At 48.4% G+C, this 23791-nt stretch overlaps 1 protein-coding gene across 1 annotated transcript in view; it reads left to right on the top strand.

Annotated features, from left to right (window-relative positions):
* Window positions 1-1982: 1982 nt before the first annotated feature.
* Window positions 1983-23791, top strand: part of ABR (ABR activator of RhoGEF and GTPase) — a 118604-nt gene continuing 96795 nt past the window's right edge. The window contains exon 1 of the mRNA XM_081844081.1: window positions 1983-2571. Coding sequence (XP_081700207.1) covers window positions 1998-2571 — 574 coding nt within the window. The 5' untranslated portion in view covers window positions 1983-1997. The remainder of the gene's footprint in view (window positions 2572-23791) is intronic.

The raw sequence follows: 23791 nt of genomic DNA, 5'->3' as shown, positions 1-23791 counted from the left end.
TATTTTGCAACAGTGATGTCGCCCAAAAATGTGCATGCTTGAGATGCGCCCATCCCACAAAAGAGCACCCATCTGAAAGCACCCTTCCGCTACTTATTTAGAGCAAAGAAATGGAGATCTTTAGAGAGGTTTATAATAAAAGCAGATGACGCTGAATGTTGGAAGAGTCAGGACAGGCAAAAGAAAGTCCTTCGCAAGGCACAGAGTTAAACTGCGGAACTCATGGCCACATGAAGTAATGATAGCCTTATTATCCCCCATGAATTAGTCTAATCTTTTAAAGACATTCAAGTGAGTGGCTATCAGTAGCTTCTAGCCACAATGGCTATATTCTCCCTCCACTGTTGGTTGCTGCAAATCACAAGAGGGGGGAATCATAGAATCATAGAGTTGGAAGAGACCACAAGGGCCATCGAGTCCAACCCCCTGCCAAGCAGGAAACACCCTCAGAGCACTCCTGACATATGGTTGTCAAGCCTCTGCTTAAAGACCTCCAAAGGAGGAGACTCCACCACACTCCTTGGCAGCAAATCCCACTGTCGAACAGCTCTTACTGTCAGGAAGTTCTTCCTAATGTTTAGGTGGAATCTTCTTTCTTGTAGTTTGGAACCATTGCTCCGTGTCCGCTTCTCTGGAGCAGCTGTTGCAATAAAGTCCTGCCTGTGGGCTTCCCATTGTTTGTGTGCTGGGGGACCAAATGGGTTTTTTTGCCCTGATCTAGCTCTTCATATGGAACCTCCAGATTCAGAGGGAGTCTATCTAGGTTCCCAGGTTCTTCGGAGCATTTGGCTACTGAGAGAACAGGATGCCGGCCCCTGGTGTCTTCTTGCGTCCCTGTGTATCTCACTGCCTCACACTCCACTGGACCGCAGTGGCGATCAGAGGTGGTGGAAGCAGGTAGCCAAAGATGGCACCTGATTGGCCGCTGTGAAAGCCAGAAGCTGGACGAGATGGGCCCCCTTGGCTAGAAAGGATTTGCTGAAATATCTAATTGAACTAGAATACAAAAAAGGGAGGTGTGAGGAGGTCAAGGAAATAAGTAAAGGAAAGAAAGTTATGTAAAAGTTTGAGCTGTTTTCCCCCCCTCTTTTTTCTTTTTCTCGAATTGTTTGTATTTTTGTATTGTATTTTCTGTATTTTTTATTTTTATTTGTTTCTAATTTTCTCTTTGTAATCCTTAAAATTTGAATAAATATTATTTAAAAACAAAGAGAGAGATGGGCCCCCTTGGGCCTGATACAGCAGCCGCCAAGGTCTCTTTGGAAAGCAGGGTTTCCCAAACTTGGGTCTCCAGCAGTTTTCAGACTACAGTTCCCATCATCCCTGACCACTGGTCCTGTTAGCTAGGGATGATGGGAGTTGTGGTCCAACAACAGCTGGCGACCCGTGTTTTGAAAACCCTGTAAGGCACTGGTGGCCAAACTCGGCCCTCCAGCTGTTTTGGGACTACAACTCCCACCATCCCTAGCTAACAGGACCAGTGCTCAGGGAAGATGGGAGTTGTAGTTCCAAAACACCTGGAGGGCCAAGTTTGGCCATCACTGCCGTAAGGCAACCAGACACACATTTCTCTAGAAATATGAGGAAACGATTCAGATCCTTTTTTCACGTTTGGATTTTTGTTTTTTTTTGGGGGGGGGGTCCAAGCCACTCATACTCTCCAGCAAGCGCGTGCACTGCGCCTTAGGGGTCCCGCGCGTCTTCTTGCACGCAGAAGGAGCGCGCTCACCAGGGCCTGGGTCAGCAGTCTGTGCCGGCCTTTGCAGCCCCGCCTGCTGGGCGGATCCCTCCGGGCGGAGATTGGGGCTGGCCCAGGGCGCCGAGAGCGGAAGAAGCTCCCGAAGCGAGAGGAGGAGGAGGAAACTTTGGGGAAAGTTTGAATTTATTTGTGCTCCGGAGGAAGACCTTCCGCGCAAAGGAGCGGGGGACGGGGCTCTCCATCCTCGCCAAGGGCCCCTCCGCCCCGGGAGGCCCCGATCCGGGCCCGGCGCCCAGCCATGGGGGACCCGGAGGGAGATGGAGAAGAAGCGGCGGCGGAGTTCGAGCGCCACTGGCGCCTCGAGTTCCCCGGCGAGGCGGCGCCGGCGCTGCGCCTGCACTCGGTGGCTTCCATGGAGGAGGAGCTGGGCCGGTGCCGGCGGACGCTGCAGCGGCTCCAGCGGGCCCTGGAGGAGGAGAAGTTCAAAGTGGTCTACTTGGAGGCGGCGCTGCAGCGGCGGGGAGGAGAAGGAGGCGGAGGAGAGCCGCCCGCCCCGTCCAGCCGCTGCGCGCCCGGGGCGCACAAGGAGACGCCGAAGGGTCTTTCCAGCCCCGGCGCGCCTAGGGCGCACGACTCGGCGCCGGGGGAGCCCCCGTTGGCCCGGCGCTTGCCTCCGCCGCCGCCCCCTCGCCTCTGGAAACGCCCCCCAATTCGGGAGCTCCCCGACGGCTGCGGCTCCCCCGAGCGCCACCTGCGCCTGGTCCAGGAAAGCGAGTCTCCCGGCTGCAGCTGCGACCCCGAAAGAGCGGGAGGAGGAGGAAGCAGCGACTGGAGCTGCACCAGCTCCGACCACGAGGATGCTTCGTCCGTAGGTAGGTCTCCGGGCGAGGAGAAGGGGTCCTGGCACGCCCCACCCCACTCTCAGTCTCTCTCCCACTTTCCAGAGAGACTGTGGTAGACTGCGTCTGACCAGGGAGGCTCCATTGAAGTGACTTGGCTTTGTCCCGTTTTATTATAACAATGTCATTCCTGGGATATGATCGCAGCTTTGGGACTTAACTGCCTTGTGCTGAGCTACATCTTTGGGCTGTCTGGCACTTGTGGAGGAAAAGGCTGTCTCTGGCTTCTGGCCAGGATGGCTCTGCTTCTGAATGCCAGTAGCTAGAAACCGCAGGAGGGGAGAGTGTTGCTCTTGTGCTCAGGTCCTGCTTGCCCATTGGGGGCGTCTGGCGCCAGGCACATTTTGTACCAGGCTATCCAAGTGAGGATGCCCAGGCAGCGGGATGGTGTCTAACAATCTCCATCTGGACGTTCCTGCCATTGGATCTGGGCTGTTTTCACACACTAAGACCACATCCTGCAGAATTCTCACACTTACATTCTATCTGAATGATTTTCAGGAACCAAAGTGCTTTTTCTGTGCAGCCTAAGCAGGAGCAGTGAAAACGATATAGCTAATTGTTGTAGTTTGTCTTCACTGACCCCACCCTCACTGCCCTGCTCACAGCTGCGAAGAATATTCCTACGTTATGAATGGTCACCATTAAGAAAAAGAGTTAGGAATGAGCCAATATATATGGGGACTGTCCCTGGATTTAGTGACTTTTCTTCTTTAAGTTCTCTAAGTTCTTAATCCAACTCAAGGTTGCCATATAAACTAACCAGATGTTTAACCGAGTATCAATCACCGTCAGTCCGTCATCTGATATTCCATTTTGGCGACTGTAACTTTGGTTTAAGGAGCCATTTGCCCCTAGCTTATATATCTGAGTTTCTAACTCTGCTACCTTAACTTACTGGAGAATCAACATCCCTTGATAAATAAATAACAACAATAAATTAAGTGCCTCTGCAGGAAATTAATAATACATCCTTCGACAAAGGCTAATGGATGCCCTCTTTAAACTTCTTTATGGTTACATTTTATGGCTTTATAGTTGCAAACCGCTTTGATGTATATTCTTTTATGACAAAGCAGTAGGCAAACAGTTTTTATAAATAAATTATTATTATCAACAACAACAACAGTTTTTTGGGTGCAAACCTCCCCACATCCCAGCATCACAGACCCCCCGGCTCAGCCTCAATAATCAGACCTGGAACCGAGCCCATTGCTCAAAGCAAGACTTGGGTTTGTTTTCGTTCTGCCAGCCGCAAAGCCTCTCCAGGGAAGACCGAGGCAGCTCCTCAGAGAGAGCAGGATTGATGCCGCTGTCAAAGTAGCTTAATAGGTCCAGGACTTTCAGGAAGAGCATGTTATTGCCGGGTTTTAATTTGGCCCCTAGAGGCAAATCCTCTCTCAGCTAAGCACACATCACTTTGAGGGGATTACGGGATTCATCCCTGCTGGAAACGTCCTGGGGTGTCCAAGCCAGTCTTCAGCGCTAACATTCAATATAGAGTTGTCTTTACAGTAATGGAAACCCAAGGTGCCCCTGAGCATGTACAGAGGGCCCTGTCCTCATGTCTTAGTGGCCACACCTTCCCCAAAACATCTGCAGTTACAGGGAGGGTTTGGGTTAGAGGGAAATTAAAGATTAAGACGGGATTCAGTCTCTTGCTGCAGAAGTACTGAATGTCATGGCACAAGGCAAGGGGTGCCGGACTCCAAATCCCATCAGGCCACAGCTCAGAGGCAGGACAGCTGCTTGGCATGCAGAAGGTCCCAGGTGCAACCCCCCCAAACCCCAAGGCTGCCTACACACCATACATTTAAAACATATTTTCCTCCTCCACTGAAGAATCTTGGGAACTGCAATTTAAAGGTGTCAGGAACTATAGTTCTCTGTAGGGGTGAACTAAAGTTCCCAGAATTCTTTGTGGGGGGGGGGAATGTGTGCTTGAAATGTAAGCAGCTCAGATGACAAGAGGTGGGAAGGGCCTTTGCAGGGGATCTTGAAGACCCGCTGCCGTTCAGAGCAGGCAACACTGGCCTGGGTGGGCAGAGAATCTGACCTGATAGTAAGGGGGGGAGGGGGAGAAGTGCCGCTCAGCAGAAGACCTTTGCGAGCAGAAGGTCCCATTAACAAGGACCAGGTGGGAGGCGATTCAGTTCTCATGCAACTCGGGAGCCATCTGATGAAGCTGAGAAGTCGGAGATTCTGCAAAGTCAAGAGGAAGGACTTGGTCACGCAGCACGGCTACGCTGTTTGCTCCCACCAGAGAGAGTGACAGGTTGCCCAAATCAGCAGCTTTGAAAGCGGGTTAAGGAAAGTCATGGAGGTTAAGGCTGTCGCTGGCCACAAGGCCCAATGGCTCTGTTCTCCATCCTCTGCTGGCCTCTGAGTGCCAGTTCTTGGAAACTGCAAGTCAAGAGAGTTCCTGCTGCCTTCAGGTCCTGCTTGCGGGATTCTCATTGGAAGCCCACTGTTAGAAACTCAGGTGTATAATAAGCTAGGCACCAAGACCCCAGATGGTAGAGCTGCCAGGCGCCATTCTGGCGCCCAGGCATCTTCACGCGGTCGCCAGCAGCCGATTGCCAGGTGCAAAATACGCCTGGTTCATTTTGAACGTTGGCAGTGGCAGGGAGGTGGAATTGCACCTGGCCGAATCCTTATTTCGCCCACCTCTGCGTGGACCACTTTGGATGGGTGGTTAGTCGCCTGAGCTCACAACGGCGCCAGGCAACCCGTTTTCTTTTGCCTGCACCAATTTGACTTCAGAAGGTCCCTGATTCAATCCACACTGGCGTGTCCAGAGAGACTCCCTGCGTGAAACTCCTGCGAGCCTCCTGAGCCAAATGGGTCAGGAATGCATTTTCAGCTGGGTTCCTCCTGTGGGGTTGTTGCTTGTTTGTGTGTGTGTGTGTGTGCGCGCGCACCTGTGCACACCTAGGGCTGTCTGGAGCAGCCGGATCATAGAATCGTAGGGTTATTGAGTTTGGCCCCCACTTCCCAAGGCAGTCCATTCCACTGTCAGAAGTGTCTTTCCTTGGGGCTGCGCTAGTTTCAGCTTCAACTTTGAAACCACAGGGACTAGCAGCTTAGCTCAACTTTTTTTTTTGGAAACCGTTTTTATTTGATCTTACAAATATAAATTTATAACAATACCAAATACATATCCATATATAGATATTTCTCTAAATCACCAGACATCCACTCCATGGGTCCTATTATCAACATTTAAAACTGCATATAATCTATATTTTGTATCCATCCATATTATCCATAGCATTTGTTACATTACAAGTGAAATTAGAATCCTGCTAATATTTCCATCTGCTTACAGTGTCTCCTAAATAGATTATAGAATTTCCCCCATTCTTTCAAAAAGTTTTTCTCCTCTTGTTTTCTGAGTTTTCCAATCAGCTTTGCCATTTTTGGCATAGTCCATCAGCTTAGTTTGCCATTTCTCTGTGGTTGTTGTCGTCATTTAATCATTTAGTCGTGTCCGCCTCTTCGTGACCCCCTGGACCAGAGCACGCCAGGCCCTCCTGTCTTCCACTGTCTCCTGCAGTTTGGTCAGACTCATGTTCGTAGCTTCGAGAACACTGTCTCACCATCTCGTCCTCTGTCGTCCCCTTCTCCTTGGGCCCTCCATCTTCCCCAACATCAGGGTCTTTTCCAGGGAGTCTTCTCTTCTCATGAGGTGGCCAAGGTCTTGGAGCCTCAGCTTCTGGATCTGTCCTTCCAGTGAGCACTCAGGGCTGATTTTCATAAGAATGGAGAGGTTTGATCTTTTTGCAGTCCATGGGACTCTCCAGAGTCTCCTCCAGCACCAGAATTCAAAAGCATCCATTCTTCGGCGATCAGCCTTCTTTGTGGTCCAGCTCTCACTTCTATACATCACTACTGGGAAAACCATAGTTTTAACTATACGGACCTTTGTTGGCAAGGTGATGTCTCTGCTTTTTAAGATGCTGTCTAGGTTAGGGACTCTATTCTTTCCATCTCTGGTCTAGTAGTATCCGTGTGGCTGTTGTCAGATACATAAATGTAGCTCAGTTTTTTTAAGGAAAGCTGAGATTCTCTTGTGCGGCTTGGCCAATTCCCTCCCCACTTGTTTTTTTTTATGTGTTTGTGAGAGAGAGGGGAGCCTGTTACCCAACCCACCTAGTTCCTTTCCTAACCAGGAAGTTGCAGCTTTTATATTTTGTATTATCCTGGAGGAACTTGGGTGCATTTGAGCTGAATCTGGCCTTTGTGGGGAGAACTGCCTATGCCAGCTCTTTTTGAGGCAAGGTGCTTGTCCAAAGGTCACGCTCCGCGTTGCCAAATGGATGGTGGTACAGCTGTGTCTTTTGTGAGGGAGGTTTTCCTCCAAGGCTGTTGACCTGTGTCCTATATAGTGATGCTCCCACGTGACACCCTCTTTTTTCTTCCTTTCTTTAATTAGCTAAAAGCCCTCTTGGCAGGTTTGCGTCCTGCGGCAGTTCAGAGCCAAGCTCTGCTTAGGTTTCCACTGTGCTTGGCATCCTTTTAGACCAGCCGTCACTAACCTGGCTTCCTCCAGATGCTTTAGACTACAGCTCCCAGCAGAGGCACCAACGGAGAGCCAGTGTGGTTAGAGCGCTGGACTAGAACCTGGGAGACCCGGGTTCAACTCTCCCCCTCTTGGCTATGAAGCTGACTGGGTGTGACCTTGGGCCAGTCGCTGTCTTCTCTCTCTCTTTTTTAAGAATAAAATTTTTATTAAAATTTTCCATTATATCAATTCCAATATCAAACAATTTTCAATTTTTGGACTTCCATCAGCTTCTCTGTCAATCATCCATATTTACCCATTTTTACCCATTTTCTAATTTTAATATTGCATTTTAATATTATTTTTACAATCCTCTTTCTGTTTAACAATACTCCTTTACCTTTCACAAAGCCTCTTTAAATCCCACTAGCGTTGTTTGTTCATCACATACTGTATACTTTTCAGATATTATGTAAATTTCCCCCAGTCCTCGATGAACTTGTGGTCCCGTTGATATCTAATCTTCCCAGTTAGTTTGTCCAATTCAGCATAGTCCATAAATTTCAATCTCTATTCTTCAAGAGTCAGTATTTCTTCCTGTTTCCATTTTTGGGCCATTAATATTCTTGCTGCTGTTACTGCGTATTGTAAGAGTTTATTGTCCCTTCTATTTATTTCACTTCCTATTATCCCTAACAGAAAGGCTTCTGGTTTCTTTACAAATGTGTATTTCTTCTTCAATTCATTATATATCATTTCCCAGAAACCTTTCACTTTCTTACACTCCCACCACATATGAAAAAATGTTCCTTCTTTTTCTTTACATTTCAGTTGCTGTCTTTTCTCAGCCTTACCTACCTCGCAGGGTTGTTGTGAGGATTAATGGGAGAGAAGGGGGGAAAGCACATACGTCACCTTAAGCTCCTTTGGAGGAAAAGGTGAGATATAAAAGCAATAAATAAAATATTATATGACAGCAACACCTGGAGGGTCTCCCAGCCCTGATGATTACATTTGCTGACCAATTCTGAAACTTCATTAGCTGTTTTCAGGTTTCTTTATTTTTAACTTCTTAGTTTTATCAGCTGAGCTGGTTCTTTACAGCTCTACTGATCTTTGGGTAAAGCTTTGAGAACCAAAGAGAGTGTTTCTTTCAGCATTTTGCCATTACAGAGCAGAAATGGGCAAACTCTTTCAATTTCTTGGTGCAGAAGTCAAAGTGCAATCTTGCAGGTGCCTCCAAGAGTTTAAGAGACTCACCTGGCAGCTATAGGACTGCAGCCTCAGCCTCCTGAGAAACTTGGTTTTAATTTTGTTTTTGGAAGAAAGTCAAGGTTCTAGTCCCTAGCGTGGGGGGGGGGTGGAAGAAAGGTAATTGAATGCATGTTCTGGGGAATGCTCAGTGGAGCCTTAAAAGGCTGGGACTCTTGAAAAGCAATATTCAACAAATTTAACAGTTGGGTGCTTCATATAATGTGTCGCTTTCAATGGGGGTTGCTTGATGACAGCATTATATTTTATGTATATAGGAAGATATAATGTATTTATAAAGTTAGGCTACAAAAATATAATACAGCCTGCAGTTTGGCTCTTTTATACAGATAATATTCAGTGTGTGTGTGTGTAATTTTGCATATAATTACTCAGGCTTCCTTTAAAAAATGAAAAAACTGACAGTGCACAAGCAGACATCAGCAGGTACTCAATGCAAGAGGAGAGCCAATGGAGAGTGAATGGTCCAATGGAGAGCGAAGCTTGATTGGGTCAGAACCCCCAAGTCCTGTGTGTAGATCTGCATCAAACGGGATTCCTCCTCCATGTGCAGCTGTGTAACGTTTAAAGGCCTTAACCACTTGAGACCAGGTTACCTGAGAGGCCACCGTCTCCATGCTTACCTGCCCAAACATTAAGATGGAGTTAGGAGGTGTTGGCCTATGTATACCAGCTGAATGAAGTGGAACAGAGGGTTACTGCAGACAGGGCCTTGTTGGTGGTGCCTCTTCTGGCAATGGAAAACCTCCCCAGGGAAACCCACTTGGCTCCTTCTGTTTCTTGCAGGTTCTTGAGATCTGGTGTGTTGTTGTTGTTTAAAAAACAACTGATTGTGTGAACATTTTTTTCAAAAAAAGGCTGCAATTGTTTTTATAATACTGTTGTGATTAACCCACTATTAACCTTGTGGATTATCGTTTTCCCTCTGAGCGCAGATGTGTCGCTCTCTTGCAAGAAAGGGCTGTGTCGCGAAAAGACTAACTTCTCTTATTACGGCATAAGCTTTTGCAGACTGCATCTGGCGAATGGGTCTGTATCCACCAGGGAACTCTACTTCTGAGCAGCCAATATCAATACCATAAAGAATAATATTACCGTATTTTTTGCACCATAACACTCACTTTTTTCCTCCTAGAAAGTAAGGGGAAATGTCTGTGCGTGTTATGGAGCGAATGCCTGCGGGTGGCGGGGGGGGGGGGATCTGCTGCAGTCGTGAGCAGAGGATCCATGGTTCCCCTTCCTTCCCTCCTCCATGGTTACAAAGCATGGATCTACATGGATCCTCAGGATTTTTGCATTGGGCTACTCCAAACTCACTGTCAGATCACATGTCTGTGGCCACAGCATGAACCACAAAAATCATATATCCACTATTTCGTTTAGAATATTTTTTTTCTTGTTTTCCTCCTCTAAAAACTATGTGCGTGTTATGGTCTGGTGCATGTTATAGAGCGAAAAATATGGTAATTTATGTGTATGGCAGGGCTGAGCAACGTTTTCCTCTAGGCCACACCCTTTCTCTTAAGACCTTGCCTGAGGACTGGCCCTCTGAAGGTTCCCCAGGTGGGGAATGTGGCCCCTGGGCAGCAAACAGTTTCCCCACCCCATACGTATATAATGTAGAGAGATAATTGATCAATCAACACACACTTGAGTTGATTGTTCAGCAGATTAATCAACACACACTCGAGTTGATTAATCTGCAAGGCTCTGAGAGTCAAGGCTGCTGGCTTGGCTGGGGGGAAATTTGAAAAAAAACTTCCTTTCAGCTGGCCAAGGATTTCAGCTGGGGCTTTAGTTGCTCTGCAGACCGTGTGCGTGCATGAGAGAGAGAGGGCTGTAGGTGGATCAGATGGCAATTTGTTATCTCCTCGGCTGCAGAAGGTCGGCAAGGAAACGGGTGATCTGATCGTGCTGGCGATCTTCTGCCTTGCCAGTAAAGCCACAGTTGACAATTTCCTGAGTTGGTACTGCTCTCTATCCCCCCCCATCATCTGCTTTAATTGGCTTGTGATTTCTTTATTTTTAGTGCGCAAACCCAAAATTGAGGGGAGGCCTGCTAGACCACAGATGGGGGCGGGAAGTGTCAGAGATCTGCCGTTTTTGTCCTCTGCTTGCAGACTTTGCAGAGGCATCTGCCTGTCCTCTGTTGGAAACAAGATACTGGGCCGGGTGGGTTTTCAACCCGATGCAGGGAAAGGCGAGGGGCAGGTTCTGCGCCAGTACTTCTGTTTCACCACTTGGGGGCGCATGGAGAGGCTTTGTTGCCTGGAAGGACAGCAAGATCAGCTGAAAGATGCTCAAGAGCCTGACCTTGCCAGAGAGCTCCTTGCCCCATTGGCCACCCAGCCTGCTGGCTACCTCTGCAATGCTCAGCGGCTTTCTCTCAGTTGGAAAGAACATCCTGGTTGCTTTTCCTTCAAAACCAGAGGGACGTAAAGCCTCAATAGCTTAATGCAGGCGAGTTAAACTGCGGCCCCTTTTTGATGCAGTTGGACTACAGCTCCCATCATCCCTGAGCGCTGGCCACACCAGCAGGGGCTCATGGGAACTGGAGTCCAACAAAACCCAGGAACACTAGAACTGGTGGGTAACCAGTCAAGCTGATTCAGGGCAGATTAAAGAAAAGTCCTTTTTTTCACGCAGCACCTAGTTGACCTGTGGAACTCCCTGCCACAGGAGACGGCGATGGCCACCAACTTGGGTGCCTTTAAAAGAGGATTTGACAAATCCATGGAGGAGGGAAAGGGCTATTGATGGCTACTAGCTAGGATGGCTCTATTCTTTCTCCACAGTTGGGGGCAGCCATGCTTCTGAACAGCAGTTGATGGAAGCTGCAGGAGGGGACAGAGTTCTTTTGCTTGGGTCCTGCTTCCAGGTTTCCCACAGGAATCTGGTTGGCCATTGTGAGTAGAGGGTGCTGGACTAGATGGGCCATTGGCCTGATCCTGCAACACTCTAAACAGCTGGGGGGGGGCACAGGTTTCACCAGCAGCCCATTTTGTTGTGGGTTCAAGACTGGGCCAAAGCGACTTGAAATGCAACTTTGCTAGCATTAGAATTAAATCATTAAAATCAAGCGACCTAAGGGCTAGAATTCTGAGCAAGGGAGAGGGACACTTTCCAGCTTGAGGGTCGCATTGCTTTGTGGGGTGGGGTGTGCCAGTAGTGGGCGGGGCCAGTGGCAAAAGTGGGTGGGGCATTGCATGTAAATACAGTACCTCAAGGACCGCCTCTCTCCATATGAAGCTACCCAGACCCTGAGATCATCACCTGAGGCCCTTTGTGTGCCCCTTCCACTAGAAGTCCAGAGGGTAGCAACACGAGAACGGGGCCTTTTCTGCAGTGGCTCCTCGTTTGTGGAATGCATTTCCCCAGGAAGGTTCGCCTGGTGCCTTCATTATACACCTTCAGGTGCCAGGCGACTGGTTCCTCTTCTGCCTGGCCTTTGGCTGATTGACATCCTATACCCTTTTATATGTGTCTTGGAATGGGGGATTATCGGTTTGTTTAGTTTATTATTTTTATTATGCATTTTGTGCTTTTAATTTTGTATTTTTACTTTGTATACCACCCTGAGATCTACAGATGAAGGGCAAAGTATACAAATTTAATAAATAATATTTTCCACCTTGGCTTCTGCGCACAGACCCTCACGCCCCTTCCTCTCTGTCTTACATCCAGGCAAGGAAGAGGCAGGATCAGAGTTCGAGAACATGCAAAAACACTCCAGGAGGGTGCAATTCCCCCTCCCCCGGCTGTTACAGTCGTACCTTGAAGGTTGAATGGAATCCATTCCGGAAGTCCGTTCAACTTCCAAAGCGTTCGGAAACCAAAGCATGGCTTCTGATTGGCTGCAGGAAGCTTCTGCAGCCAATTGTGTCTGGAGGCGGTTGGAGGATGGATGGCAGCTAACAGATTGAGGTTGAATCCTGACAAGACAGGAGTACTGTTTTGGGGGGACAGGAGGCGGGCAGGTGTGGAGGATTCCCTGGTCCTGAATGGGGTAACTGTGCCCCTGAAGGACCAGGTGCGCAGCCTGGGAGTCATTTTGGACTCACAGCTGTCCATGGAGTTACAGGTTAATTCTGTATCCAGGGCAGCTGTTTACCAGCTCCATCTGGTACGCAGGATGAGACCCTATCTGCCTGCAGACTGTCTCGCCAGAGTGGTGCATGCTCTGGTTATCTCCCGCTTGGACTACTGCAATGCGGTCTGTGTGGGGCTACCTTTGAAGGTGACCCGGAAACTACAACTAATCCAGAATGTGGCAGCTAGACTGGTGACTGGGAGCGGCCGCCGAGACCACATAACACCGGTCTTGAAAGACCTACACTGGCTCCCAGTACGTTTCCGAGCACAATTCAAAGTGTTGGTGCTGACCTTGAAAGCCCTAAATGGCCTCGGTCCAGTATATCTGAAGGAGCGTCTCCACCCCCATCGTTCTGCCCGGACACTGAGGTCCAGCTCCGAGGGCCTTCTGGCGGTTCCCTCACTGTGAGAGGCCAAGTTACAGGGAACCAGGCAGAGGGCCTTCTTGGTGGTGGCACCCGCCCTGTAGAACGCCCTCCCACCAGATGTCAAAGAGAAAAACAACTACCAGACTTTTAGAAGATATCTGAAGGCAGCCCTGTTTAGGGAAGCTTTTAATGTTTAATAGGTTATTGTATTTTAATATTCGGTTGGAAGCTGCCCAGAGTGGCTGGGGAAACCCAGCCAGATGGGTGGGGCAAAAATAAATAAATAAATTATTATTATTATTATTATTATTATTATTAGCCCCATCGGACGTTCGGGTTCCAAAAATAGTTCACAAACCGGAACAGTCACTTCCAGGTTTGTGGCGTTTGGGAGCCAAAACGTATGAGAACTAAGGTGTTTGAAAACCAAGGTACGGCTGTATTTATTGTTACTGAATCAGGGCTGGTGAGGGGTGTGTCCAGGGACCAGCTCAAGAGAGCAGGATCCGCATTCAGCCCCTGGTCCTAAGCTTCTCCCCTGACCTGATTCATAGGCTACGCAGTTCTTGCAGTGCGGGATGGCGCTTGCTTGCCCAGGAATGCCTCCTTGAAGGCCTCCTGCTTGCTCTCCACCCGTCCTTGGTGGAGCTGTGCCAGTGCTGCCCTGGGGAGAGGCTGGCCACGCCTCTCCTGCCAAAGCAAACAGCCCTTGTTTATTGGGTGCGCTTGGGCTGTTGACTCAGACAAGGAGGAGGATGTCCGCTGGCAGGGAAGCCAAGCTGGGCTCCTTGCCTCTAGGGCAACACGGCAACTGCTACACCCTGCGGGAGTGACATGCCTACCTCTGTGTTTTTCTCAAGCTTGAGCCAGGAGTGGCAGGGAGGTAGAGCCCTTGGGGAAGGGCTGTAGCGTAGCGGTACAGCCCTCGCTTTTCATGCAGAAGGACCCGGCAGCATCTCCAGGTCCTGGAGAGCTGCTGCCAGCCAGTGTAGGCAAAACAACAACAACAACAACAGCAACAACAACAACAACAACAACAACAACAACAACATTTATTTATACCCCACCCATCTGGCTGGGCTTCTCCAGCCACTCTGGGCGGCTTCCAACAGAATATTAAAATACAGTAGACTATTAAACATTAAAAGCTTCCCCTAAACAGGGCTGCCTTCAGATGCCTTCTAAAAGTCTGGTAGTTGTTTTTCTCTTTGACATCTGGTGGGAGGGAGTTCCACAGGGTGGGTGCCACTACCAAGAAGGCCCTCTGCCTGGTTCCCTGTAACTTGGCTTCTCGCAGTGAGGGAACCGCCAGAAGGCCCCCGGCACTTGACCTCAGTATCCGGGCAGAACGATGGGGGTGGAGACGCTCCTTCAGGTATACTGGACTGAGGCCGTTTAGGGCTTTAAAGGTCAGCACCAACACTTTGAATTGTGCCCGGAAACATGCTCGGAAGCGATACTGAACTAGATGAACCCTTGCTATTTCAACCCTGAATTCAGAACCTTGAGGACTGGAAACTTGGTTTGTTTTTAGGGGAAGGGCAGTGGCTCAGCGGTAGAGCACCTGGGCTCAATCTCCAGCATCTCTAGGTACGACTGGGAAGGACACCCTGCCTGAAATCCTGGAAAGCTGCTGCTGCCAGTCAGTGTGGACAGTATTGAACTAGATTCACCAGTGGTCTGACTTCCTATGTCGTGTGCCAGTTGCTTTCTGTATTGGCCCCAAAGGATAGCAGATAAAAGATTTCCATCAGGGATGCTGCTGCAGTGGATTTTCCACCTTCAGAGCGGGTTGGACTAGATGCCCTCTGAGCTTCTGTTCCGGGGGGTTGCCTCCTGATTGGAGCAACTGGTGCAGAGTTGCGGCAGGCCGCCTCTTCTCTGAGGTCCTCTTCCCAGGATGGGGAACGGTCAGAGTGAAAATGGACAAAGTATCCCTCCCCCAGCAGAGATGGATTGGCAGCAGACCAGAGCAGGCACTCTCGCAGAGTTGCGGCAGGTGAGCTCCTCTCTGGGTGCAGCATTTTTTAGGTGCGTGATTTTGGACTTGGTGCTTTAGAAGTGATTAAGAACGGTCTGGTTCTCTTTGACCTCTTGCTAAAGCAACTTCCGTGTGTGTGTGTGTGTGTGTGTGTGTGTGTGTGTGTGTGCATTTGTGTCCCCACTGTTTTAGTGTGTCATCCCTCAAGGGGCTTCCAGTGACCGGGAATTGTAGGGTTTCTGGCGGTCAGTTTGGAGCACAAGGGACACCCCTAGAGCAGCACTCCCTAACCTGCCGCCCTCCAGATTATAATTATTACCATTTATTAAATGGTTATTGTCGCCCTTCATCTGAAGATTGCAGGGCAGTTCACAACGTAAGAATACAAAATCAGAACTCAAAACACTTAATAAAACAATAACCCCCTTTCATCAAACGCATTTAAAAGGCCACAGATTGTTTAATTAGCCAAAGACCTGGGAGAAGAGGAATGCTTTTGCCTGGCACCGAAAGATATGAAGGTGCATGGGGAGCTTTTCTGAGGAGAGTGTTCCACAAGCAGGGAGCCACCACAGAAAAGGCCCCGTTCTCGTGTTGCTGCCCTCGGATCTCTCGTGGAGGAGGCGCACAAAGAAGGATCCCAGATGATGATCTCAGGGTCTGGGGCTGTTCAAAAGGAGAGAGGCGGTCCTTGAGGGATTGTAGTCCTGAGCCATTTAAAGCTTTATAGGTCAAAACCAGCACTTTGAATTGGGCCCAGAAACCAATTGGCAGCCAGTGCCGTTGGGCTAGGATTGGCATTATATTCTCAAACCTTCTAGCCCCGGTGACGCTTCTGACCTGTCTTCAGAGGCAGCCCTACGTATAACGCATTGCAGTAACCCAGCCTAGAGGTTACCAGAGCATAGACGGCAGAAGGAAGATTTTGTGGGACTCCTGGAGGGCAGCTGGCTGGGGAAGTCTGATGCTACTGAAGAACTCTCGCCTAAAAACTTCGGATGACTCATTAGTGATGCTCCTGTATGCAGCACCTCCTCTCTGAGGCCGAGGGGACAGCTTGCAACGCTTTCAGAGCTGCCAGTGCTTCTCTCAGGAAACGGTGGTCTCTGCACCTGCCTCTGAGCAGCGTCCCTGCGGTTTTGCTGCCTCGCCCCCCTCAAAAGGAAGCGAAAGCCTTTTGCCGATGGTAAAAGCAGAAACGAGCTCCTGGAAGGCTGGGAAGGTTGCTGTCTCATTTATCAAAATGATGATTATTATCTATTGCTTTTTTCAAATAAAAAGAAAAAAGCAACTTGCAAGAAACGTGTATTAAAAGCAAGTGTAAAAAGCAGTGTGAAAACACACCATAAGAACATAAGAAGCGCCTGCCGGATCAGGCCGGTTTTCCACCTGTTCCAGCCACCTGTCTCCACAGTGGCCTAATAATAATAATAATAATAATAATAATAATAATAATAATTTATTTGTACCCTGCCCATCTGGCTGGGTCTCCCTGGCCACTCTGGGTGGCTTCCAACAAAGATTAAAAATACATTAAAATGTCACACATTAAAAACTTCCCTTCAGTCCCTAAGAACCTAGGAACCTAGATAGACTGTCTCTGGGCATGGAGGTTCCATCAGAGGAGCTCTGTAGCTGGATCAGGCCCATCTAGGCCAGCATCCTGTTCTCACAGAGGCACCGAAGGAAAGCCCACAAGCAGGATCCAAGCAGCCCTCTCCCCTCCTGAGGTTTCCAGGAATTGGGATTCATTCTGTTATGTATAATTGTGTTTTTATCTTGCAAACCGCCCTGTGATCTTCAGCCGCTCTCCCCTCCTGCTAGTCGCCTTTGATAGCCCTCTTTTCCATGAAGTTGTCCATTCAAGTTTGTTCTACCAGTGTCTCCCATGGGAGCAAGAAATAGACATATATCAAAAAACAGATCTGACAGCCCCCAGCCCATCAGAAACTCCCAAGAGGGTGCGAAGGAGGGCCAGTGAAGGGTGTGGCCTGGGGAGGGAGGGAGTCCAGGGGCCTTAAGGGCCGCACTTGGCCCTGGGCCCAAGGCAGCTCAGAGACCTGCAAAACTCTCGCGTCAAGTTTCAAGTTGTTGGTTTTTTAAAATGTGTTGTTTAGTGCATGCAAAAGTTCCTGGGCACACATTTTTTGCGTGTTTGGCCTAGGAGCCAAAGGTAGAAACTGGAAAAAAGAGAACAGCAACCTTAAAAAATAATGATAGTTTTAAAAACAGGGTTTAAATGCATGGTGGGGATACGCTTGGGCGGGTTCTTTGTAGCCTGGACTTTCAGAGAAAGCGAGCCCCCACTGTTTTTGGAAAGCACAGACTCCCTTTTGGTGGCAATGTGACAGGCAGCCATTCAACTGGTGAAGGGCTCCCTTTTTCTCCCTGGACCCATCTAAAAACTACTGCATGGATCCCTTTGGGCCACAAGGTGGCGGCCTGGAGCTGGTTAAGGGCAGAGAGGCCAGAGAGCTTCTCAAAAGTAACAGTATATAATTTTACCGGACTGGACCTGTCCTTGGTGGCTTCCATTTCTGCGTTCTCGTTCCCCCACCAGTAATTGCCTGGGCTTTGGGGACCTTGTGGTAAAGAAGGGAAGGAGAGGATGGACTCTCTCTCTCTGTGTGTGTGTGTGTGTGTTCATTTTCTCGGGTCTTATTTTATTAGAGGTTTGCCTTCCATCGATTAGCTGTCTCTCCCCCTCTGCCTTTGCCGCAGCAATAAGAGTTTTGTCTTGGCCCTAGAACTGACCTCTGAAAGCCAGAAGGCACAGCTGAAGCGGGAAGCCTCCTGAGCATGCACAGAGGGTGTTTTAGCAGAGAGAGCCAGGGTTAGAAATTAACTAGGTGCCAGACATCTTCACCTGGCTGGCCCCTCCAGCCTTCTTAAGCAGGTAAACTTATTTTTGCATTTATACCCCAGGAGTACGTGGTTCATCCCCTTCCACAGTTAATCTTTACAACGACCCTGCAAGGTAGGTGAAGAGGCTCCAGGCTCACCCAGTGAGCTTTGTGACTGAACGGGGATTCGAACCCTGATCTCCCAGGTGCCGGTGCTAAACTCTTAACCACTTCACCACACTGGCTTACTACTGTACTTCTCTTATAGGGCAGCTGTATAAATTAAGTAGGTAAATTAATACAGTGGTACCTTGGTTCTCAAACTTAATCCTTTCTGGAAGTCCATTCCAAAACCAAAGCGTTCCAAAACCAAGGCGCATTTTCCCATAGAAAGTCATGCAAAATGGATTAATCCGTTCCAGACTTTTAAAAACAACCCCTAAAGCAGCAATTTAGCGTGGATTTTACTATATTAACGAGACTATTGATCCATAAAACGAAAGCATTAAACAGTGTACTGCAGTCACACAATCAATCAATCAATCAATCAATCAATCAAACAGTGGCTGAACTGGGTTCCACAAAAACAAAACAAAAAGAGCCACCAAAACAAAACAACAAAAATAACAAAAACAGACAGACCTCAGCGCAAAACTCAAAATGGAAGTGTGGCATTCACATCAGTAGCGTAAAACTCAAAACAGAGTATGTTTGGCTTCCAAAAAAAAAAAATCGCAAACCAGAACACTTACTTCTGGGTTTGCAGTGTTTGGGTTCCAAGTTGTTTGAGTACCAAGGTGTTTGAGAACCAAGGTACCACTGTATGGGGAAAGCAACTTGTCACTTGGATGAAACCTGGGACCTTCTGCATACAAAACAGGGTTCGCACCCCTGAGCTGTGGCTCCTCCCCTAAAAGTAAAGCCAAGATTCCAGTCCTCATGGTCCTGAATCAATGGCTGAACAGGAAATGCCGTTGCTCCTTCTGGCTCAGTACTAGCAGCACTGACTGGCAGCATCCCTCCAGGGTTTCAGGAGGAGCCTTTCCCAGCCCCGCTTGGCATGCAAAGCTGCCACGGCTTTTCGCTCCTGTCCTTTTGCACTGACGTGAGTGGGCAAAGGAAGAAATCCGCCTTCTATCTGGAGTCAAGCCAGAGCCCATCTTGTCTGATGCTGCTATCCCCAGAGAGATAAAATTGGGTTCCTGCTTCTGACGTAGGACGGGGCTGTAGCTTGGTGGTCAAGCACATCCTTTGCAAGCAGAAGGGCCTCCGTCCAGGTCCCAGGCTGGCTCACTAGATCTGAAAAGTCCATAAAAGCAATTTGAAGCAGCACAGCAAAGCAGCCTTCGCCAAGCTGACGCCCCCCCAGATGTTTTGAACTACAACTCCCAAAGCATCTGGAGGGTATCAGTTTTGCAGAAGCTACAGGAACATAATTGCAGGCCGGCATTTTTGCGTTTAACTTCACGATGCCCCCGGCCAGAAGTAGCTGCTATCCTTAAAGTGTGGATGAATTTTATTTCTTTTATTTTATCAAACATGTATACCACTTAATTGTAAATAAAGAAAACCCCCAAACCCAGCAACCTCAAAGCAGTTTGTGAAAAGAATTAAACAATGAAATTATTAGTTTAGAAAAGCAGTTAAAAGCAACTATTCAAGCCTATGTAGAATGTTGATGTGCTTTTTAATCTGTTTTTGGTTTATTCCTCTTTTTAAAGTTCCAAGGTGATCTTGCAGGTAAACTGGTCCTAGGCTGTTAAGAGCCTTATATCCCAATGGGAACACTTTGAACTTGGGCTAGTCCAGGTCTCTGAGCAGAGCTGTGATATGCTGACAGGTCTCACTCTATTGTTATTTATTATTATTTTATTATTTACTAATTTCTTCAATTTATTAGTCTCCTGACCCCTGAGGAGCCTCCAAGCATCTTCCAAAAATGTGGACATTGGGGAAATAAACTTATGTACCCCATATCAGTCGGTAGGGCCTCAGACTCTTCATCTTGGGCAAAAGTTTACTGCATTTCAGGGGGTTGGACTAGATGACCCTCGAGGTCCCTTCCAACTCTCTGTGATTCTACCTTGAGCTTCCTGGATTATATTGGGCAAGTTGTGTGCTGTCTCCTCCCTCTCAACCTAGCCTTCCTCGGAGGGTTGTTGTGAGGATAACTGGGTTGTTTTTTTTGGGGGGGGACACATCCCTGCCTGCCACCTTGAGTGCCTTGCAGTCAACGGATGGTCATGTCAAAATTAACCCCCGAAAAGAAACGAATGTGGATAATTGTGTGAATCTGCCTTTATTTCTGTCGTCTCCTGAGGATGAAGATAGTGTTTGTGTGTGTTTGTGCACAGGCAACCACCACCATCATCATCACATTTAATTTGTATACAGTGGTACCTCGGGTTATATACGCTTCAGGTTACATATGCTTCAAGTGACAGACTCCGCTAACCCAGAAATAGTGCTTCAGGTTAAGAACTTTGCTTCAGGATGAGAACAGAAATCGTGCTCTGGCAGCGCGGCAGCAGTGGGAGGCCCCATTAGCTAAAGTGGAGCTTCAGGTTAAGAAAAGTTTCAGGTTAAGAACGGACCTCTGGAACGAATTAAGTACTTAACCCGAGGTACCACTGTACCGCCTTTCTGTCTTACAATACTCAAGCTGAAGAAACAAAGAATGTACAGTTTATAACAATCTACAGTGGTACCTTGGGTTAAGACTTAATTCATTCTGGCGGTCCGTTCTTAACCTGAAACTGTTCTTAACCTGAAGCACCACTTTAGCTAATGGGGCTTCCTGCTGCCGCTGTGCCGCCGGAGCACGATTTCTGTTCTCATCCTGAAGCAAAGTTCTTAACCCGAAGCACTATTTCTGGGTTAGCGGAATCTGTAACCTGAAGCGTATGTAACCCGAGGTACCACTGTAATGCAATACAAAAATGCGATAGTAAAACAGCTTTAAAATAAGCAATCTACATTCAACTATCATTAGAATAGTATAGAATAATAATATCAGCATATAAAAATTAAACAGAAACCCACTCTTAACAATTACAATAAATAATTTCGAAACTGCAGTCAATAAAACAACGGCAAGCTACGGTAGATAAAATAATAACAATATAAATTGAGAAGCAGAGACTGGAAGGTGGGGCGAGGCAGGTGGAAGAAGAGAGAGTAAAGATACTGTCCTGATCCGTCTCCTTTGTGCAGGCATCTTTGGGTGCTAATTATGGCACGTTCTCCCCCCCCCCCCCGCTGCCTTTTCCCACCTTCTGCTGGTGAGTCATTGCCACCCCTCCCTCGTGACTCACTTGGAGGGTGTTGAGAGGCACTGCCAGTCAGGGAGTGAGGTGGCAGAGGAGAAGGGGCGGGGGAGAGAGATCACCCTTGGGAGACGTAGAGTCAGGCAGCCGGCAGTTTTCATAGAACTGTAGATTCGGAAGGGTCCCTAGGGTCATCTAGTCCAACCCCCCGCAAGCAGGAATCTCAACTCAAGTATCCAGGACAATCCAACCTCTGCTTAAAAACCTCCAAGGAGAGGGAGTCCATTCCGGTGTCAAACTGCTCTTACTGTCAGAAAGTTCTTCCTGATGTTGAGTCGGAATCTCCTTTCTTGTCACTTGAAGCCATGGGTTCGAGTCCCGCCCTCCAGGAGAAAACAAGCTTGGTGGATCTAAATTTTTGCCGTTCTCCCTTATCTCCTGCTTTCGGATCCACATTTTTGGATGTAACCCCCCCCCCCCGGATCAGGGCGCCGTTGGCTAGATCTATTCTAATAATAATCCTTTTTTATGATAATTTTTATTAGTTTTCTAATATTCTAAAATCCTAATATTTTGCCATTCTCAAACGTTGTTTGGCATGAAATCTCTTGATAAAGGGTGGTATATAAATTGAATGAATACTAATAATAATATAATAATAATTTATAGATCTATGTTATTTATTATTATATATTGCAATTACATCCCTGTTTTTCTCGAAGGAGCACAAGGTGGCGGTCGGTCTCCCTCCTCCCCATTTGGTCCTCTCAACAAGCCTGTGAGGTCGGTTAGGCTGAGAAGGATAGGGTTCTGACCTGAGGCCGCATCCAGTGAGCTTCATGGCCAAGCAGGGATTTGAACCTTCGTCTCCTGGGTCCTAGTCCAGGCCTCTAACCACTACACCACACTGACTCAGGTTCTCTCCCCAAGCCTTGCAACCCAAAGCTGCTCTGTCGAGGTGTGCTGGTTTTGATCACTTGCTCTGGTATAATAATATGCTCTAAATCTGACTTTGCCATTTCAAGGGGACAATAGTGTTTGTGTGTGTGTGTGTGTGTGTGTGTTATTTTTAATCTTTGTTTTAATGTATTTTTAATCTTTGTTGGAAGCCGCCCAGAGTGGCTGGGGAAACCCAGCCAGATGGGCGGGGTACAAATAATAAATTATTATTATTATTATTTTATTTTATTTTGAAAAGGGAGTCAGTGTTCCAGGACTGTTGGGGTTCCTGCCTGCCTGCCTGCCTGCCTGCCTCCTTTTTATCTTCGGATAAGCATTTGTGTGGGCTTGTAGGAAAAGCTCCTTGGCCGGTGGGCAGCCCATGATACTGATGGTTGAAATCCCCAGGAACAGGGGTCGCCAACCAGGTGCCCACGGGCGCTGTGGCGCCCATGAGGGCTTCCCTAGGTGCTCCTGGGCAGGTGTGCCAGCTCTTGAGCTTTTGTATGAAAAGAAGGGGAAAGTCACTAGTCCTAGTGAAAGGATCTCAGAACTCTGTACACAGAAGGCTTTTCCTTCCTTGGAGGTTTATAATCAGAGGTTGGCATGCCCTCTGTTGGGTATGCTTGGGTTGAGATTGGGTTGGACTGGATGACCACCGGGGGTCCCTTTCCAACTCTACCGTAATTCTGCGATTCTATCCTTGCTGCAAATATCCTGCTGGTATTCCCCGAGACGTCTGCCTGGGTGGGAGATGCAGAGGCAAAGGTGTGGGGGAGGAACAGCCCCATGCCGGCGCTTTGCCTCCAGCGCGGACCAGCCAACAGCGCTCTCGTCAAGGGCAGCCTCTGCGCCGCAACGCTTGGATGGCACTGTGACATATTGGGGTTGATGGCTCCCTGGCGCTTGCGTTTCCTTGGGCTAAACGTAGAGATGGGGGTGGGTGAGAGAGAGCGGAGCCGACCTCCTCATGGCTCCTGGTCTGTTGCCACGGCGGTTGTGGTGTTCTCCATGTTGAACGGCGAAAGCTGCTTACGCCAGGGTTTGCTGCGTCGGTCCCATCAAGGCCAGTGCGGTCTGCTCTGACTGGCAGCTGCTCTCTGGGGCCCCAAACAGAGACTCCCTTACTGGAGACCCTTGTCTAGATGGAGATCAAAGTTGGGGGCCTTCTGCATGCCAAACAGCTGCCCTGGTCACCAGATTCTGTTCTCTGCCCCCCAGGGGAGAGAAAAAATGGAAGGCAGAAATGCAGTTTGGTATTCTGGCGTTTTAAAAATTCATTTTAATTTATTGCATTTGTACCCTAAGGAGTTCAGGGTGGTATTTACAATGGTACCTTGGGTTACATATGCTTCAGGTTACAGACTCCACTAACCCTGAAATAGTGCTTCAGGTTAAGAACTTTGCTTCAGGTGGAGAACAGAAATCGGGCTCCGGCAGTGGGAGGCCCCATTAGCTAAAGTGGAGCTTCAGGTTAAGAACAGTTTCAGGTTAAGAACAGACCTCCGGAACGAATTAAGTTCTTAACCTGAGGTACCACTGTATGTGGTCTTCCTCCTCTCCTCCTTTGATTCTCACAACAACCTTGTGAGGTAGGTTAGGCTGAGAGTCTGTGACAGGCCCAAGGCCACACACCCTGTGATAGTTTCATGGCCGAGTGGGGAATTCGAACCCAGGGCCTAGCCTGATGCTCTAACCTCTACACCACACCCTGCTGGGCTGCATCAGGCCACAGCTCCAGGGCAGGGCAGCCCCACGGTTCAAGCTCCAGTTAGGTCTGTATGGGCACCATAGATTTAAAGCACAAACCTAGACAGCATCTCAAAAAGCAGAGACATCACCTTGCCAACAAAGGTCTGTATAGTTAAAGCTGTGGTTTTCCCAGTAGTGATGTATGGAAGTGAGAGCTGGACCATACAGAAGGCTGA

The sequence above is a fragment of the Podarcis erhardii genome (assembly GCF_964252035.2).
Source record: "Podarcis erhardii genome assembly, chromosome: 16".
Lineage (NCBI taxonomy): Eukaryota > Metazoa > Chordata > Lepidosauria > Squamata > Lacertidae > Podarcis > Podarcis erhardii.
The sequence above is the reverse complement of the archived record's forward strand: the minus strand, read 5'-3'. Positions and strand labels throughout refer to the sequence as shown.